The sequence below is a fragment of the Phoenix dactylifera genome, chromosome 1, assembly GCF_051530095.1.
Source record: "Phoenix dactylifera cultivar Ajwa chromosome 1, Ajwa_hap1_PhDact_Kaust_v1.1, whole genome shotgun sequence".
Lineage (NCBI taxonomy): Eukaryota > Viridiplantae > Streptophyta > Magnoliopsida > Arecales > Arecaceae > Phoenix > Phoenix dactylifera.
In genome coordinates this window covers 52,201,744-52,220,446 of record NC_143190.1, presented here as the reverse complement: position 1 = coordinate 52,220,446, position 18,703 = coordinate 52,201,744, and the positions used below count along the sequence as shown (strand labels likewise).

The 18,703-nt window shown below is 35.5% G+C and overlaps 1 protein-coding gene across 2 annotated transcripts; it reads left to right on the top strand.

The window, feature by feature from the left end:
- Nucleotides 1–2,871: 2,871 nt before the first annotated feature.
- On the top strand, nucleotides 2,872–16,582 carry LOC113460942 (uncharacterized protein At4g18490). Of its 2 annotated transcripts, XM_039125521.3 has the most exons (13): nucleotides 2,872–3,026; nucleotides 4,392–4,488; nucleotides 4,788–4,911; nucleotides 5,073–5,258; nucleotides 5,410–6,225; nucleotides 6,697–6,882; nucleotides 6,971–7,105; nucleotides 8,812–8,997; nucleotides 9,096–9,255; nucleotides 10,884–10,951; nucleotides 11,038–11,077; nucleotides 11,200–11,373; nucleotides 16,103–16,582. In XM_039125521.3, exons 2-13 carry the CDS (start codon nucleotides 4,428–4,430, stop codon nucleotides 16,229–16,231), a joined length of 2,265 nt encoding a protein of 754 aa, XP_038981449.2. In that variant the 5' UTR covers nucleotides 2,872–3,026; nucleotides 4,392–4,427; the 3' UTR covers nucleotides 16,232–16,582. The 2 variants fall into 2 exon arrangements, 1 of the variants encoding a protein (XP_038981449.2); XR_015969507.2 differs by lacking the exon at nucleotides 16,103–16,582 and having other exon boundaries at nucleotides 10,884–11,074; nucleotides 11,200–11,311.
- Nucleotides 16,583–18,703: the final 2,121 nt, after the last annotated feature.

Here is an 18,703-nt window from a genome sequence, read left to right as displayed (position 1 = left end):
TTTGTTCTTCCTTCAAAGTTTAGTGCTTGTTATGCGCTTTACAGTTGTTAGATTCCTGATTATGTGATATGTATCTGCTAAACTGATTCTTTGTAGTTTAAGGAACAATCTCTGACAATCTTAACCAGTACCCAAAAAAAGGACAAAAAAAATATAATTAGTCCACAAATGAGATATGTTATCATATTTTATCCCAATATGGTGTTTATGTGTATGGTTTTTTCCTCCTCACAATAAGGTTGGAGTCTAATGCATACCTTAGGATTCTTTGATCGATGCATAGCTCAATCTCAGCAGACTTGTATGGGTCTTGCCACTCTGTTTTGATGCAATTACTTACAATATCCCTCGAGAGAGAAAAAATTACTCATTTAAGCTTTTCTTTTCTGAAACAAAAGCTTACCTGTTATCATATTTTGTATCAAGCAATCTGATCTATTGTCCACTCACTTTACATCATCTTCTCCGAGTGGTTCCTTTCATTGGCATACTCTCTGACAAGCGAGCATTCAAGTCTGTTGCTAATGCTGATGAGGTGGAAGCACTATTTGATGCACCCTCAGAGGTCTTTCTCAAGGTCTAGTCTGATTGGCTTTGTCAGAGTTTGTTCCAATAATCTTCCTTACCTGATCCCATTTTTCCTAATAAGGGCTCGTTTGGTTCGCGGAAAGTTTTTTCCTCCTAAGAATATGATTCCTGAAAAGCAGATTTCTAGAAAGGGAATGCCTAGAAAAGTATTTTTGGCATATTTGGTTGACCATGGGAAAGTGACAAATTTCCAAAATACTTATGTTTGGTTGAACATTTATTTCCTGGGAAAGTTATGTATAATTCCTATTATACCCTTAATAAAAATTAGGTATTTAATGCCTCTCTAATGCTTTTTTAATGTTGAAGGGCTTTTTTGGAAAAAAATAAAAATAGAGTGATTTCCGCCTTATGAAAAAGTTACATTTCTCATGAAATGTGGGAATTATATTCTCATGGGAATGCAACTTTTTCGTCTCTCTAATTTGAAAACTCCAATCAAACAAGAGGTATCTCATTACTTTTCCATTGACCACACTTTTTTCCCTTCTTTTCCCGCAAACCAAACAAGCCCTAAAATTCATTTTCAAGGAGCCGGAATGGATGGAGAAGACTTTCCTGTGTCCATTTCTTCTTTTTCAATTCAGGAACCGAGAATTTTATTATTTGGAGATTAACTGCAACTATCTTAATTCATGCTGCATCAGTTGTTTTCCAGCGGCCGCCTTCTTTCCCTGAGCAAAAGCCCGGGCACAGAGTCCCTCACTGCAATAAAGGGAACCTGTTTAATGCTATGAAACCTGAGATTCGTAATAACTTATGCAAGTCGTTTGCAGGTGTTTCTTGTGGCATTCTGAAAGGTTATGATGGTTCATTAATGGCGTCAGGATGGTGTAAACTCTTCATGAATGATGCTCTGAGAAAGATGGCGCTCCTTCATGAATGATGATGCTCTGAGAGTAGCGTCGTTGTTTTAAAAACAGGTCCTGTAGGCAGGCTTTGCAGCTGGCTTCACTGAATCCTGTGCCCTGGTTGATTTAGAACAGAGCAGATCATATAGAGTCCTTTTTTTTTTTTGGCTATGTCAATAGACCCAGTATTTTTAAAGCAAAAAAGAAAAAAGAAAATACATGGCAGGAGGATGAGGAACAAAAGTCATCCATCAATACATGGCACATTTAGAGAATTTCTATATAATTTATTCAAAAGAGTTGAAAAGGAAAACAAGTCTCAAGGTTTTCAAGATTTAGAAGATAGCAAGAGGCCCTATTTTGGGTGGATGCACGTAGGCCAACTAATGCAATGCAGTATAGCCTGCCATCTTATTTTGCTTTCTAAAAGGAGGTCACCTGCAAGATGGTCTGAACCGACAGCTTCATGGTCCGTGAAATTTATTAATCCAAGAACATTCAACACGGAAAAGAAAATAAAAAACCTACCTTCACTGAAATGTAGAGGAGACTTGAAATGTCTCGTTTCAGAACCAAATTATCAATGGAACTTGTGGAGAAAAAATTATCAATTGAATTCTTGAAATAGATTCCCATCTTTGAGCTTCAAAAACAGCACTTTAGGGTACTCAAATCTTGCAGTCTAGCTTCATTTGTCATCAATAGTTCGACGGTGTGTGCAGCAACAGCCACAACAACTAAGAAATCGCAACTTATTGAAGAGTTCTTTCAGGTATGCTCGGAATGAATTGGAAAAATTATATTCTCCGACATATTTGATTGGTGACTGAAATCGAAATCGAAATTAAAATGGAATACTAAAGAAGAATAGGAAAAAAAATTCCTCGAATTAGAGTCATTCATTCCCGTTCCTATTTTAGAGTCCAACTCCCCTCCAAACAAATATATCTTTACTATTTTTTTCTTCGTATATGGATATCTTTTGATTCTATGCTACATGAAATATATTAAAGGTGCCCACTACTAAGCATAGATGGGTCCATGTCATGAGATGCATGCGAAACAAAGATCATGTGTGACAAGATACATCGTACCGGTTTGAATTGTATAGTATGGAACGTACCATACCGGTTCGTACTGGTATCCGATATAGGTAGCATACCGATACTTACCATACCGATATTATGCTGGTGTGGCATCGGATCGGGATGTGGTACCGAGACGGTGAATCTTGAGTGTGATACACATGATCGAATATCAAAAATTGTATTTTGCACATATCTCAAAATCGATCTAAGGTTCAAAGCAAACCCCTTCCTCATTATCGTGGGCGTGATGACTCTTGGGAGCACTCATATAGGACGGTCAGGCATGGAGATATACAATTCAAATACAAATTCTTATTCTGTGCAAGACTAACACGGAGCGTCCGCAACGGGTATTTTCCCGCTTCTTGGGGCCTGGGCTATAAATTGTCCCGGTGGCGTCCCGCGCAAGCAACTATCTCCCCTCTTCGTCTCCCTCACCTTCGAGCGAGATTTCGATCTTGGAGCAGTTCTTTCCGACGAAGAGAGCAAAAGAACCAAGGCATGATCTCAAGTTCTTTCACCTCTCTTCCCTCGATCTCTTCTTCTTTTTCTCCTTTACTCTCGCATTCGATCTCTGGATTTTTGTGTTTTTTTTTTTTTTTTATCGAGGTATTGGTAGATTTCTAGCGGAACTCGAGCTCCGGATTCTCCAGATCTCCAATTAATTTAGATATATCGGCACATAATCTTTATCTCGCGCCCTAGAGAATGAACTGTTTTAGAACAATGCAGCTAGTAGTTCGTAAATGAATGTTTTCTATTTTATTTCATGAATTTGTTGAAAGTAGTTTTATTTTAGTTTCTTGTTCTGAGATTAGATGCTTCTTTCGTGCTTTATCGAGGAACTCTCTATATTTTAGGGTTTCCTCTGCGTGACTTGCTTCAAGAATGCATAGATGGGTTTAGAAAGCTCTCTGACGATTTATCTCCGTCCAGGTCCATGAGTTGATCTATTGCCGTTCTTCTTTGTTCATTTCCTGATATAGATTTTTATTTCTTGTTTATCTTCGAGGAATTATTTGATTTTATCTCTTTCCGTAGATATTGTGCTAAAAAATGCCCAATTTTTCAGAAATAAATTAATCATGTAAGGTTAATTTTCTTAATGGCATTCGTGATAAAAGATTTTCATCTCAAACAAGGAGGGGGAAAGTCTGATGTATTTTCCTTATTTTTGGTGGCACTAGGAGTGCACATATCGAGGAGTCATGTGGATTGCATCAATTAAACGTAGCACAATAGAATAGAAAACTGATTGAGGTCTTTGGGAATATGCAATTAAAATTTGAGGAGACTCCAGTCAGGAGGTTTGCTCCAATTTGCTTTTAAGAGCATAGAAAGAAAAAAGAAAGGCCTTGGCTAACTTGGATGGAGGCTTTGCAAATGAATTCTCGAAAACCTCTAGCAATGCTAGAGGTAACTCTTAATAGGAATGATTGGTGAATGCTGAACCCTAAGTGGTTGGAAGAAGCTTGATGATTTTATTGATCAGTGTTATGGGCATGGTCAGCAATAGGATGACTGGAACAGTTCATGTACTGACAGCTCGTAGCATGTAGCTGAAAGCAGGTGAAGAACAATCTAGAAATGAAAAATAGGTAGAGATTAGAACACACTTATTAGCAACATGGTAGCCAAAAAATTGTAATCTATTGCAAAGCTCTTAGATGGAATTATGCAGCTACTTCTCTCATGGTTTATACAACCATATCTCATTAACAAATTACCATGCTCTTAGTTGATTTTCTCCATCACTTATCTTATATGTCTTTTCATAAATGTCTGCATCTAGAAAATTCCCTTTTATGTCAAATATTTCAACTCTTTATCTGCTTCTTTGTCTCATGTTCTTTTGTGCGTGCAGATACATAGCATATGCTTGGCTTGTTGATATGATAGAATGGCAAATTCACAAAAAGGAGCCACTTCAACTACTTGTGACCAAAAGAAAAGCCCATTAGGTTAAATGTGTTATCGCATGCTTAAATTTATGTAAATCAATAGTACTTTTCATTTTCATCAGTGGCAGATATATATTGAACTATAGAACTTATCAAACATGATACATATCTATTCTATCATTCTAACATGAGCTGGAAAATGGTGGATGCAATATTGAGAAACAGCCAAACAGGTTTATAGCATACAAGGCAGTGATTTGACTGTCTTAAGATATGTTTACTCATCTACAGTTGTATTCTAAAACATATTGTGATGTTGAGTTGATCCGAAATGTAATGTTCACTTCAATTTTGAGCAGATGAAGATTTTGGAAATGATTTCCTTAGCTCCTGGCCATCAGCAAAAATGGGAAAAGATGCAATAGATTTTGATGTGGAAACAGTTCCTCTGATCGGAAAAAAATCCTTTAACTTTGACAAACTGTGAGTGTGTTCTTTTAATGGTATCCCCACTTGCTTTAATTTAAATATCTGTGAGCTAAAGTTTTGATCATCTGAAAAAGCATCTCATATTTGCAACCTATATTCCAAAAAAAATATCCACTTTTCTAAAAGGGATGCTGACAGTGCAGCCTCTAAACCAGGGATGACTTTGAGCTTGGCAGTGACTTTGACAAACTATCATCATTCAAAATGGATATGTCTGATCTGGACTTCTCTAGCCCAGTAAACAAGACTGCAAAGACCACTGAAAAATCTTCCAAAGAACTTCTTCTGGGAAAGCAGGAATCAACAAAGGACAAATTCTCCTTTTCTTTTGATTTTAATGAGTATGTGTGTTGCATACATGTTATGTCGAAGATTATTCTTTTTTATCTGTTGGAATTTCTTTCATAAATTTTGTTGTGATATATTTGCTATCAAAATAGTCTGTATGTCCGAGAATGAATTCTCTAATCCATATATTTTTCTTGGATCCAGGTTGGATAAGTTTGATCTTGACTCAAAGCTGGTGAAAGGAGAAAAGAAGCTTAGTAAATGCATGGATGATATTAAACCTGACTGTTCTATAAAGCTTGACAAGGGCATAGATTCCAGATGTAATTCAATCATGAATTCCAATGGCACTAAGATAATACCAAATAAAAAAAATATGGCCACTTCAAGACCTTCTCATTTTACAGAGCCTGGCATAGTAGATAATGCTAAGCCTTCCATCTCAAATCTATTGCATTATGATGTGTGTCCTGAAGCACAGACATCTACCGAGAAGCAAACTGTTATTAGAGAAAATGAAAATGAAACTCATATTATTCAGCAGCACATAGAACAATCAGATGGAAAATGGCCCATAAAACCAAATGCTGAAAAAGCTCCCCAAGATTTTGCTCTCCTCTCTGTATCTGGTGATGGTTCAACACATGCAAAAGTTCATCAAACTCAAGCAGAACTTGTTACTTCGGTTTCTGCAAAAGAAAATATAGCCAGAGAACAAGAAAGTAGTATGAAATCAGTAGATAGTTCACAATCCAGGAATTCTAGCCCTGCAAACTCATATAACTCAAGATGCTGGATGCCAAAGAGTAAAGCAGAATCACTAGATACTAATCACAAGTTCCAGAAACATGAAGGGAACCAAAGTGAGGTTTCTGGAGCAAGCACATCTTGTAGTGAATCAAATCAAGATCAAAAGAATGTTGAAAATCCTTCTGTCTCACAGAAACATGCTCCTGCAATCAAGAACACTGGAAAGAAGCAGGACCAAAGGTCAAATTTTCTTCCATCACCATCAAATAGGTGAGTTGTGTATTGGCATTCATAATTCAGTTCTATCAGGAAACACTTCTGCTTACGATATATGTTATCATTTCTTTGGCTGAAACCAAGCAATTGTCTAGGTCCAAGATTTGATTCATTTAACTGTAGAATCTGCACAACCTCTTGCATTATGACTTAACCTGCCCAATATTTTTCTAGTCTTTTGACATCTTATATTATCTGGCCTTTAAACAAAATATCCAGCACAAGATTGCATCAGAAAAAAATGTTATCCTACTAATTACTGTTATGCAATCACTTATGTTATCCCATATATTGCATGCCTGTATCTCCTGGGTAATATTATAATGCATGTTAATGGAGAATTTAGTGATAAAATAGCATACAATTACATGAAAGTCGCTTGATGGATATTTTGTTCAGAAGATTATTATCAGTAGAACCTGCTTTAGGGCTACTTTGCTGAATATGGCAACATATTCTATGTAGGGTTTCCAGATTAGTTCAGTCCATGTCAACAAAAGAGAAAGGAGCATCTGCTTTACAATTAAGATCTATGAACACTACAGAAGGCAGTCTATCTCAACGAACGACAGCATCAACACCAAAGCATCTTCATGGTTTGCAGAACAAGAAAATGGAAATTATGCATTTGTATCCTACAAGTTTAAAAAGGTAAACTACAGTAAGTTTCCAATATCTAAGCTCTCAACTGTCTAACTAGGTTGAATAAATTATCTTTTTCTGCTTTTTCCTACTGCAGAGAATCCAAGCCAAATGATGGACTAGCTCAGAATCTGGAGGGTGGCATTTTGAAGTCTGATGATATATCTTTAAAAACAAGTGTGCCATTTCTTTTGGAAAGCAAAAGAAGTAATAAAGACAATGATACTTCTGAGTGAGGAACCCTTACATGACTTGCCCAAGCTGATTAAACAACCCGTTTATATGCTCAAGTATTATGTTGAACATGACTGTGATAATCTAAGTCTTTCAGGGCTAGTTGTTATTGTCAATGCTTTTTCTTTAATACCGCATAGAAATAACTTTTACCCTCTGTTTGGTACGAAGGATGGATTGGGGGAAGGATGTATAGGGGAGAAAAGATAGATGAGAGACATCCATCCTCCCATATGTTTGGTGAAACATAGAAGGATGGACGGGAATATTTTTCTTCTTTGTTTGGTATAGGAGGAATGAAAGGAAAGATTGATAATATTTGTATGACATTTTTACTAAACTATCCTTTGATAAAAAAGTATTATTATTATTAATTTATAACACTTATTTATATTAAAGGAGTAGGGCAATATGTAAACTTATAATATTTATAACTTATAATTATATGAAAAATTATATAAATATTTAATTTAATTTAATTTAATAAATAATTTTATAAATTAATTATATATGAACTATTTTATTTATATATTAATTATATAAATAATTAATTAATTTGTAATTTAATTTAAATAGTTAATTGATTTTATGTAAATTGTTAACTAAAAATAGTGAATATAAATAGAAAAATAGAAGTAGTGTTTGGATTTTGTTAAAAAATTAATGAGGGGTAATTTTATCAATGTAAAAATCTACCTCTCAGATGCTTCATCCATCATTCCTTGCATCCTCCCAAATTGGGAATTGGGAGGATGCAAATTGGTGGGCCAAGATGGATGGATAATCCCTCCTTGTCATCCATCATTCCGAAGATTGTTTGAACCAAATGGTGGTTGGGGCCTATCCATCCTTCCACCCCATCTATCCTCCCTTTTATGACCCCAACCAAACATAGGGTTAGGGATATGCCAATACTATAAGAGATGCATGACATGTTTTACTATTTCTGTTATAAGAATTTGGGAAGAACCCTCACCTTCACTTTGCAGAGAAAGCAAAATGAAAGAAAGAAAGGCCAAAAGGTCAAAGGAAAAAGCCAACAAGACATCACTATAATAGAAACAAAATAAGATCCAAGGAATAGGGCCAGGCATTATCTGTCTGAATTGCACTTTCAGCACTCTAGTAATTTTTTTTATTTATTTTCTAAGTCTAGAGAAAACTGATGCTTGGTTTAGGCATGGTCTATTATTAGCACATCACTACAAGAGTTTCCCACTGTCTCCCAAGTATTCTACCTCACCTTTTTAAGGGAAAGTTGGTCAAAAATGGAAATTATCCCTTTAAATCGTTAACTAAGATCTGGCTTTAGTAATGATGATCTGGCTTTATAACAGCGATAGCCCAAAACCATCATGGGCCCTAATAAACATTTCCAATTACAACTGCCTCTTACACTTATTTCTAATTGATGTGAGCAGTTAACACTGTCATTCTGGGTTGGATAATATTATTTCACATTTTCTTTCTTTTCTTTTAACTATAACAAATTCTTTCGTTCTTCACTTTTAGTATATTCAGTGTTTCATTTTTATTATACAATCTGATGATCTTGATATTCATGAAACATATTTTGTAATTTTTCTAATTTAACTCTTTTAATAATTCGATCAAAGCCAAATATTTTACTTGCATATAGTTTTGGTTTTTACTCTGAATATAATGACCTGTTTTGTGCTTAGAACCTGTATGTATTCCTTGCAGTTTCCAACTTCATCCTTCCAACCTGCACAAACAGTCTACTGCAAGTAACAATGCAAAGAGTATCACTTCTAATCTTGTTTCAGGCTATGCACCTTTGAAAGGCTTCAAGAACATTTCCTTTGAAGGGCAAGATATCACTCCAAAAGATGACAAAAAATGTGATATATCTGGCTCGATGACTTCAAGGTAGAACACCTGCATCTTTTCCCTCCAATTAATTGGTTTGATTTGCTGAGACTGATTAGTAGAAGATTTTCTTAATATCAGAATGATTGTGGGTGTAGGATAACAAAAGTAAACAGCAGAATTCCAAATTCCACGATGCAGAAAGAAATAAAATCAGTAAGGTTTTTAGGGGGAAACTTAACCCCCAAGGTGGCCAACACTGTTATCACAGAGAAACATGCACTGTTAAGCCCATCTTTAAAGCGCAAGACACTTGAGGTCCTTTATACTTTTGCTCACTTGATATCTGTATAATATTGCAAACCAGTGGAATATAGATGGTGTTTATTCTATTATCTTCTACAAATTTGTATCACTGGATGTGTTTGATAGACTGAATTTTCTGCTTCTACTTCTCATTATTGCTTAAGATATACATGGTGCCAATATATGCATGAGAAAATCTCTAATTTTAACAAGAAACTAGATTTTCCCTTTTATGAAGATGATGAGGAAGACCAGCTTTGAGGGTTAAAAAATAATATAGCAGTTCTCTGGCAAAAAAGGTGATGCAATATAATAATATGTACCAAAGCTACTAGAGAGAGAAGTAACAGTGCAAGCTAGAAGTCAGCATGTATGGGTATTAATAGAGGGAAAGCATTCTTAGGATCAATGGAATTTAAAAGGAATCAGTAACAACATTACGTTGTATGAAAGAAAAGGCCTCCTTTTTAAACATTTGATTGCTTGAAAAGACTAGATTTTTGGGTGGTAAGTATGCCTCATTACTTTGATCCGTTTTGGAGAAGTTTGGACAAGTTTCACATACTTGTGATTGAAAAAACTCAAAATGGATACAAAGAGGGGGAAAAAACAAATGAAATTTCTAAGAAAATCCTCATCCCAGCTATTGTGAATCTCATGTCAGCCGTCGTTCATGTCAGGGGCTGTATACCTATATCCTTCTATCAAAGCAGGTATCCATAAAGTCTACCTTCCATTCAGACTTTTTACGCTTTCTTTTCTTTTTCCAGATCCCTGAAACACAGATCACAAGCACTCTCTTAAACTAGGCTATCTCTGGCTTATGCAGCACATACTGAAAAAAGAAGTTCCTGAACAAATTACCTCCAACTTGTTAAATACTAATTTTCCTCTAGCGCATTTGTTTCGTATTCTGTAATTCTTATCTTGACTTTACATCATCTAATATCACCACCTTTATCAGTTAAGCGTGTTACCATGCCAACTTTGTTGGGCCACTAATCACCTTTGATTTCTTATGTTGACATCCGAAATGGGCACTTGATATTTAGCATTATGAAAATCTTATAGAGTATTACAAAGGCATTAGGAAAGTCTCTATTATCTACAAAAAAATAGAAGTCAGCCCATTGTCTTTAATCCATTTTTCAAATATTTTTCTTTTTCAATGTGTTGCTTTATGCAGGTGTACAATTAAGGAATAAAATGCAAAATGTAACTGCCTTAAGTTCAAGTATCACGTGGCCTCTTTTCGTGGTCAGGCTACTTATAAAATCGAGAATTTGGGCATACTAGTAATATCTGCATAAGTATTTTTAATGCAAAGTTCGCCGTCTTGGTACTGGACCTCGTACCAATGCCATACTAGAATTGTGTCGGTACAGTATGGGGTCTTTGTGGCATACCGTACGCCTCTCGTACTGTGTACCAGTACCAAGCCGGTATGGTACGGTACATCCGATACTGTTCAGGTTTGGGCCAATACGGCGAACCATGGTTCTATGAATGTATTTTGTCATATTCTGCAATCATACGGTGCTTTTGTGTGAAAAGCAAATATCTACCTTCTATTTTTTTTCCCTTTGCAGATTTATCTGTATACTGTTGGTACTGATATCAATGTTTGTGTATTGTTTCAGGAAGCAAGAGCAGATGCAGAGACCTTAAAGCCATTAAAACGTATTATGGACTCTTCTACTGAAAGAAGGTTCCTTTGCACTAACAAACATTGAGGATCATTGCTTACTGTAGCAAGTTCTTTGATTATGATGAATGTGCTGTCATATTATGCAGGAAACCATCAGACGCATCCCCCAAACCTGATAGTGAGGTGGTAGATATTTAAAACAAGCTTAAAAATTAATTTTCAAGGCCCTTCACTGCAAATCATATTTATTGTGATGATAATAAGTCTAATATTATCATTTTATTTATATTGCTTTCCTTGATGGTTAGGCTCCAGAAACTCAAAAGCTGGAAGCTCCTCACAGCAGTGTGTCTGTTGATAATCGAACTTCTCCGAATGGTGCTCCTAAGGCGGGAAGCATGATGGATTTTGAAGTGCATGTACTGATAGAAAGTGATGGAAATGTGGAAAAAGCTGAATCCTGTGCAAAGGAGCTTGATGGTGTGAGTATATTATGTATTTCATACTTGTTGTTTGTTAGTTCTTTTGTATGAGGTAAAATAATTCTAAATACAACTTCGATTAAATGTTAAGTTTGGCTTAAAATTTGATATATAGCACCTCACTAAATTATGCTGAAGGGGCTTTCTAGTCTTCATGGCATCTCTTGATTGGACTCTAGATTTTTTCTAGCTGCTGACTCCCTAAATATGAGTTGTAACAACACACCAGTTTCTGTCAATTCCTCGTTTCTTCTAGAACATTAGGGATGGATACAGTTTCCTGTTCTTATTAATATTCAAATTGCATAATGAAAATTACAATCACTAGCTTATTTAATAGGAGCATCCATAGGTATTACCATGTTATGAGTTTTAGACTCCTACTTTGTCCCATGTGTCTCCCTTGCCATTTCTTTATTAACAGTAAACTAAGTAGGACTCTTTTGTCATTGTAAGCAAAGAAGCCATCTTTTTCTTGTGTGCAAAATAAGAACTGAAGATATTGTTTGACTAAATGCAACATTAGTTGATCATTTTATGCTTTCAAGTTTTCGTTAGATTGTATGCATTGGTGCAGATGTTTAATTAGCATGTCACCTTTGATTTTGCATTATTTAATGTTTTATATGTTTTAATTGATAGTAAAGCTAATATATATTTCTCGTAGTTTTCACTTATTGCCAAAGCTAGTGCTCTCTCCTAGGCCACATGTTGCTGTGCATAATCAGAAGTTAGGTATTTATGAACAAACTAGTGATCTATAAGTGGGAAATAGAGAAAATTGATCCAAAGTTACAGAATAGATTCTCAGTAAAATTGAATTCCTGAATAAAATGGCAAAGAGGGAGAATGTAGAGATCTATAAGTGGTCCAGATGAGTGTATCACCCTTGTTGGAGGAAAAAGAAAAAAAAAGGAAGGGAAAAGAGTGCATGCGAGGAGAAATCTATTTTGTATACTGTCTCTCACCCTGAAAAAAAGCTGGAGGTTTAGTTTTTTGGAGAGAGTAATGGCAAGAACTTTCATCAATCTAAGGGGTTTCTCTTGTGGTATTCAGATATGAGCATGACGAGTGCTTTATAGAATATCTAGGAAATATATAATTGGAGATCTCATCCGGAGTAGTGGTCTCATGATCTTTGCATGAACAGTTACAAGGAAGAAGGCCTATGCCAACGATGTTAGACCTCTAACCATGCAAGAGCACCATGGAGGCGTGGACCCCTCTGAATTTATGGTAGAATATAGGAAAGCCATGCAGGGAGTTACTGCACATAGACATCCTCTTTCATGACACAGCAAGTAAGGATTACAGAAAAATCAAGCACCGAAACATAAAACCTGATTTAATGTTTATTTTCTTTAACCACCAATCATCTTGTTGCTTCAATATTTTTTCCTCTCTCATAAAGACTGTATATTGCTTATGTTTCATAATTCAAGTTCTTATTTTTCAAGATTTTTGGCACAATACTTGAATTTTTAAGAATGTTTTCAATATATCTTAAAGTAGTTTTTGAGATCGCTAATTGTACTAGCAAAATCAAGGAGAGAGTATATCTAAGAGGGACTCAAGCACATGCCTTGCCTATTTAGCTTGGTTCTCAAAATATTTTGTTGCATCTTATTGTAACAAACCTTTGGTGAAATACCATGTTTATGCTTAATAAACAAGATTAGTGGAAAAGTATCGGTGAAATAATGAACATGAGTCTACCACTGCATTAGTAAGGTAGGTGTGGTGGAATCAAGGTTTTTAAAGACCGAGATCTTGGTCATCTTGGCAGGGGCTGATATCGAGATAAATCGAGATCTCGGTTTATCTTGGCCAAGATAATCTGTTTACTAGTGAAATTTGACTTGATTGTCTTTTAAACTGAGGTAGTGCGATATCTTGGGCAATAGATCTCATCATCTTGAGTGAGATATCATGAGATTGGCCAAGGCTAGAATTTGACTATTTTTTTTACTAATATTTATATATAGTGCATATAAAATATGGAATAGTAAATATCACGTAACTTTAAAAATTGAAAATAAATTATTAATAAAAGACATTATATAATAATGTAATACAGAAAATTATAATAACAACTTGTATCAAAATATTGAATATGCAATAAACTATGCAGATACTTAAATGCAGGGTAACTATCCTTGTAAAGTTTAATGGCAAATAAAGATGGAAAATATATTAGACATTGAGATACACATATATTACATTATTGATTAATATAAAATTTAAGTATTCAAACTTATTATAATTTTAAGATAAATTTAAGAATTAGTAGAAATATTATATTCCAAACAAAATCATTTTAGTTCGGGATTACTAGTTTACATCAAAAAATGTTAGAAAAAGTTGCATATTCATTTACTTGAGCATAAATGCCAAAACAAATAAAGAAAAAATATAAATATTATGAATTTTCATTTCATGTATTTGTGTTAGAAAAATTATTTTATATATAAGTATATATATAAATAATTATAAATAATTATATGAGTTGTTTTATGTTACAAATTATTTTATATTAGAAAATTATTTTATATATAATTATATGACCTATTTTTCATCTTGGTCAAGATATTGAGGTATCAGATTATCTCTGTTATCTCAACTGAGATATCGATTAGAATTAATTAAGAAATAAATAATACTCTACAATATTGTCTAATATGAAGAAAAATATTGTTCGATAATATCGATATCTTTGTTTAACCTTGGCCTACGTTTTTGCTTAGTGGCAAAATTTCTCGCCCAATATATTCATTGAGTCTCAACTGATATATTGGATTTTATCATTTGTATCAAACTGAGATTTTTGGGAGCGATATTTTTGATATATCATATTGGAACGTGCCTTATACCAAGACAAACCGAGATGTCAGTGGAGATGAAAACTTTTGGTAAAACTAAAATGAAGTTTTTAATGAGTACATTCAGTAAAAGTTAGTGGTTGCACAAATAATAAGCAAAAGCAGAAATAACAGATTGTGATGTTATGGGCATGATCAAAAAGACTGAGTAAGGTGCAGGGTTCAAATTTCTGCAGACTTGTCATTTGAAAGGGATGAAGACCAATAAAAGACCCAGATAGTGTAGGAATATATCTGAAAACATTGTGTTTATAATCTTATTAGTTACTGAAGTTCCAAAGATGAGGACTGAAGAAGGTTTTATAAGGATGATCCCAGATAGATCTGATAAGACTCATTCACTGCTATGTCTAAATGCACCAGGCAGTAAGTTTTGGATGAAGGTCATAAGTCATATCCAGCATATAGCGGTTGGCATTGATACCATATTTTTAATTTTGGTTTTAGTGCTGGTCTATGTTAGCTTGATTAAGCCTTAGGTTGAAGAGACACAGTCTATTAGTGGTGGGAGTCGGTTGGTTTACATAACAATATAATAGTAGTTTCCTTTTTTTTTTTGAAGTGGTGTTGGGCTAGGGGCTGAGGTGTCCCAATTAAGTGTTTTCGTGTGAGTTTTAGAGAGGACTGGACTAGTTAATAAGAGAGAGGGGAGGCATGATAGATAGATATACGTACATACTTATATGTATGTATGTATGTACATATGTATATATGTCTGTATGTATGTAAAGAAAAATAGCGTGAGAGAGGTTCACGTGAAGCTGTTTTTTGTGGGAAGGTGTCCCTGTTAACTGAAAGAAAGAGAGAGCAGTCTTTTGTTTAATTATGGAAAGTTTTGGTGTCTTAAAAAATAGGGATCCGAGTTTGTTGTTTGTGGCCTTTATATTTTTTTCTCTAAATGAGAAAATAATTTTGTTCTCTCTCCAAATTTATTCTCTCTTCGGTAATTATTCTTCTTGCGAGTTTGTCTCTGTGTTTGGTGCTTGTTCAAGGTGATCCTGATCCAGCCAATTTTATTGCGCAAGTCATTGTGCCATTCTACATATTTGTCGGATGGTGTGTGGTTTTCTCCACATGGTATCAAACCTAGGTGGGATTTTCTACATCTTCTACCCTCAGTGAACTTTGCTTTCTTTGTTCTTTCGTGTTCTTCTTAGCCACACGTACATCATGGACCATCTCATAATTCTACCTGTCTAATCATGAATTTGCTTGCTTAATCCTGGTTGAATTGGCCAGAATATTTGATTTGATGTAATAGCTAGTATCAATTTGGCCATGTCTAGTTGCAGTCTTCCATTATGTGATCTAATAAGTAGTATTATGTGTGCTTGACAACCAGCTGCCCAGCTGGCTTGCAACTCCACTGAAAGAGGTGATCACTGAAACATTATGAGGCCTTATTAGTCCATCATGTGATGAACTGAAGCTGGAAAAAAAATGAAAGTTAATTGAGTCTTGTTGGTTCATTCAAAACTTCCTGGTGTTTGAGAAGATGCATAAAATCGATTATCCCAATCTAGTGCTGATTTTTTAGATTGCTTGGGTGAATCTTTCTAGTCATTGCACAATTGTCAGCCAATCTTACTAGTATGCCTGTTGAACACGAATCTCCGTTCTTCAGTATCTCCGTTCTATTTTCATTTGTATGGATTTTTTCTTGGAGGGAAGCTCTATCAGTTTGATTTCCACATAGCCATGCTATCAAAATATAAGAATTCTGTAACCAATCTAAAACTCCTACATGTCAGAAATGTCAAGTCAATCAGATTTTTTCACCCAAATTTTTGCTTACTGATATCTGCCACTGGTTCTTGAAAGTATGGAAGTTCTGATGATAATCTTTTCAGATCTGCAACATGCTCAAAAAGAAGCATGAGGAAGCCAAGGAATTACTAGTTCGTGCAATTGTAAACAACAATGCACTGCTGATGCTGAACCATCCCAAATTTGAGGAGAAGATATCCTTCCATATCTAAAACCTATTTCCTTTTTTTCTTTTCTTTTCTTTTTTTTTTCTTTTTAACCAGATATTAACCTTGTTTACCTTCATTATCGGTACATCCGTGCCCTTCAGAGGTTCGCTAAGAGCCTGCAGTCTAAGGAGTACTGAAAAAAAGGTGATATCCTATTACCACCTATATGAACCAGCAGCTGATCTGCTGTAAGCTCTTTGTACCATTCATGCTAGTACTTGAGCTTTGAAACAAAAATTATGATGGTGAATTGCTGAGTGGAAGGGTGTTTCTACAGCTTAATTTTCTGTGATCATGTGAATGGAACAGTTGATTGAAACTCGATTCATGCGATGAATGAATCTTTTTCCTACAGATTTCAAATGTTCATCTGATTAGTTTTTTGGAGAAGAATCTTGAGATGATGGTTTGATTAGGATAGACACCAATATTGAAGGTAAATTTATTGAAATATTTTTGAATGTGGAATATAATTAAATGTTTTATTCCAAAAAGGAAAAGAAAAAGAAAAGGACAGCTGTTCTATGCATCAGTGTGAATATTCATGTTGTTTTCTGTTCAAAATCTTTCAGAGAGTTTTTGATTTTCAACTGTGACATTCTTCCCTGCATAATATTTGCTTTAGGCCATTTGTTCCACTTTAGTCAAAACGGCCACGTATTGAAGCAGCGCCATTTACGAGTCGAAAGAGAAATAGGACGTCCGCATTTTTGTTATAAATTTCACGTTTACTGGGTCCATATTATTTCTATCGTTTCTCAATGCTACGACATCTAAGTAGCAGTTGGTTTGCTTTTAAGCTGGTTGAAATTGAATTTTTCCAGTTGTATACTTATTAGCTTGAGCTGTATGCACTACGTCCTATGGTTATTGGACAATATATATATAGCGTGTCAATATAGCACTGTTGTGCCACATACCCCTTGCATCGCTTAAGCGTCCATGTACTATTTGAGCAATCTATTGCGACCTATTCCATTAGAGGGTGATTCGTGCATCTTCTTTGTCCTCATTGATGCCGCCAAGCCCCGGAGATCCACAACTTTATAAGGGATGTAGGACTATTAGCTGGCCTTAGCACTATTAAATTCAGGAGCATGGTTATCTTCCAATACTACCAATACTAACCATAAACGCAGCGAAGTTATTGTGATGCTGGAGACCTTCTTAGCTTAAAACCTTGCCATTAGTTAGCTTTTTTTTTTTTTTTTTTTAGACATTCTGATCATTAGTTAGGTTTAGGTCGTGTTGAACATAGATGGCATTTAGATGGTCTATACCACAAACACATAGATATCATAGAGTGCAACATAAATAAAAGGAGTTGGTATTACCTGACTATTTGCTCGAGCTTGATGCTGGCTGTCCTCCATATTATTAGTTTCTCTTCCAAGGCGGCAGTTGCGTTGCTTTTGAGACGACGATGGCTTCAAGAGTCATTTTCCAAAATGACACAATACTTAATTCTCCATTATTTCATTAAATATATACCAAGAGTCATTTTCCAAGAATGTAAATATTAAATCATAATCAAGCTGTCGAAGACACAGTGAGGTGATAAAACCTTAGACCTATTATTTTGCCAATTACTTTATTCGAACCATGATAACACTGAACTATGTATGACGCCATGTCCGCCGCGCGCATTTGGCCGTCTCTTGCCCTCAAAAGCCGCGATTTTTGCCCTGGATCGAATCGAATCCCACTCAATCGACTAGTAGGTAAGTGGGTTCGTCCTACTCCGCATTGGCTGAGCTTCGCACCACTGCGATCTTGAAAAGGCAGGGAAATACTGGATAGGCATGAGCAAGAAGAGCTAAGAAAGCACGGATCAGAGGCTATCATTTGAGTGGAAATGAATGAGCGGGCCATAACGTATCCATACTTGCGTGCCTCTACGGAAATGCTCACAAGAGTAGGCCATGATTTGGCCACCCTTATATATTTAGTCCATCCACCGTGGAGATGATATATGGATAGCCAAATACCAATGACTGTATCCACACTTTAGTCATTTCCTATAGACTACCGAGATGTGCGATGAGCGATGATAATTAAAGGTCCGAGGTATCCTTTTGGTGCTAGGAGTTTTAGATTAATGGAGGACCATATATATATCCCGTACGTAGGGGCCAGCTTGGAAAGTGGCAAAACCAAACCGTTTGTGAGACCTTTTATTTCCTTCTTCTGATCACGAGAAGCCAACCCAAACGGCACATTTTGGACTCCACTTGTACTCAGGGCTTAAACTATAGGCTATGGTCGGTGCTAACATGTATATAAGCTGGATCCGGACGCAAGACCCTTGCACACTTGGTAGTAATAGGCCTACCGGCTAAGGAGAAGAAATGGGGACTTTGAGGTTTTCTGTGTGTCTCATTTTGGTGATCACCTCCATATGGAGTTCCGAATCTCGAGTCCTAAGCCAAAAAGAGCTGACCAACGGGCTCGTGGAAACCAAGGCAGGGAAAACGA

Bases quoted from the DNA above. Each gene is read 5' to 3' on its own strand.
- LOC113460942 (XM_039125521.3), top strand. From the start codon at position 4,428: ATGGCAAATTCACAAAAAGGAGCCACTTCAACTACTTGTGACCAAAAG. The intron at 9,256-10,883 runs GTCCTTTATACT...GTATTGTTTCAG, and splicing joins TAAAGCGCAAGACACTTGAG to GAAGCAAGAGCAGATGCAGA. The intron at 11,078-11,199 runs GTAGATATTTAA...CTTGATGGTTAG, and splicing joins CCAAACCTGATAGTGAGGTG to GCTCCAGAAACTCAAAAGCT.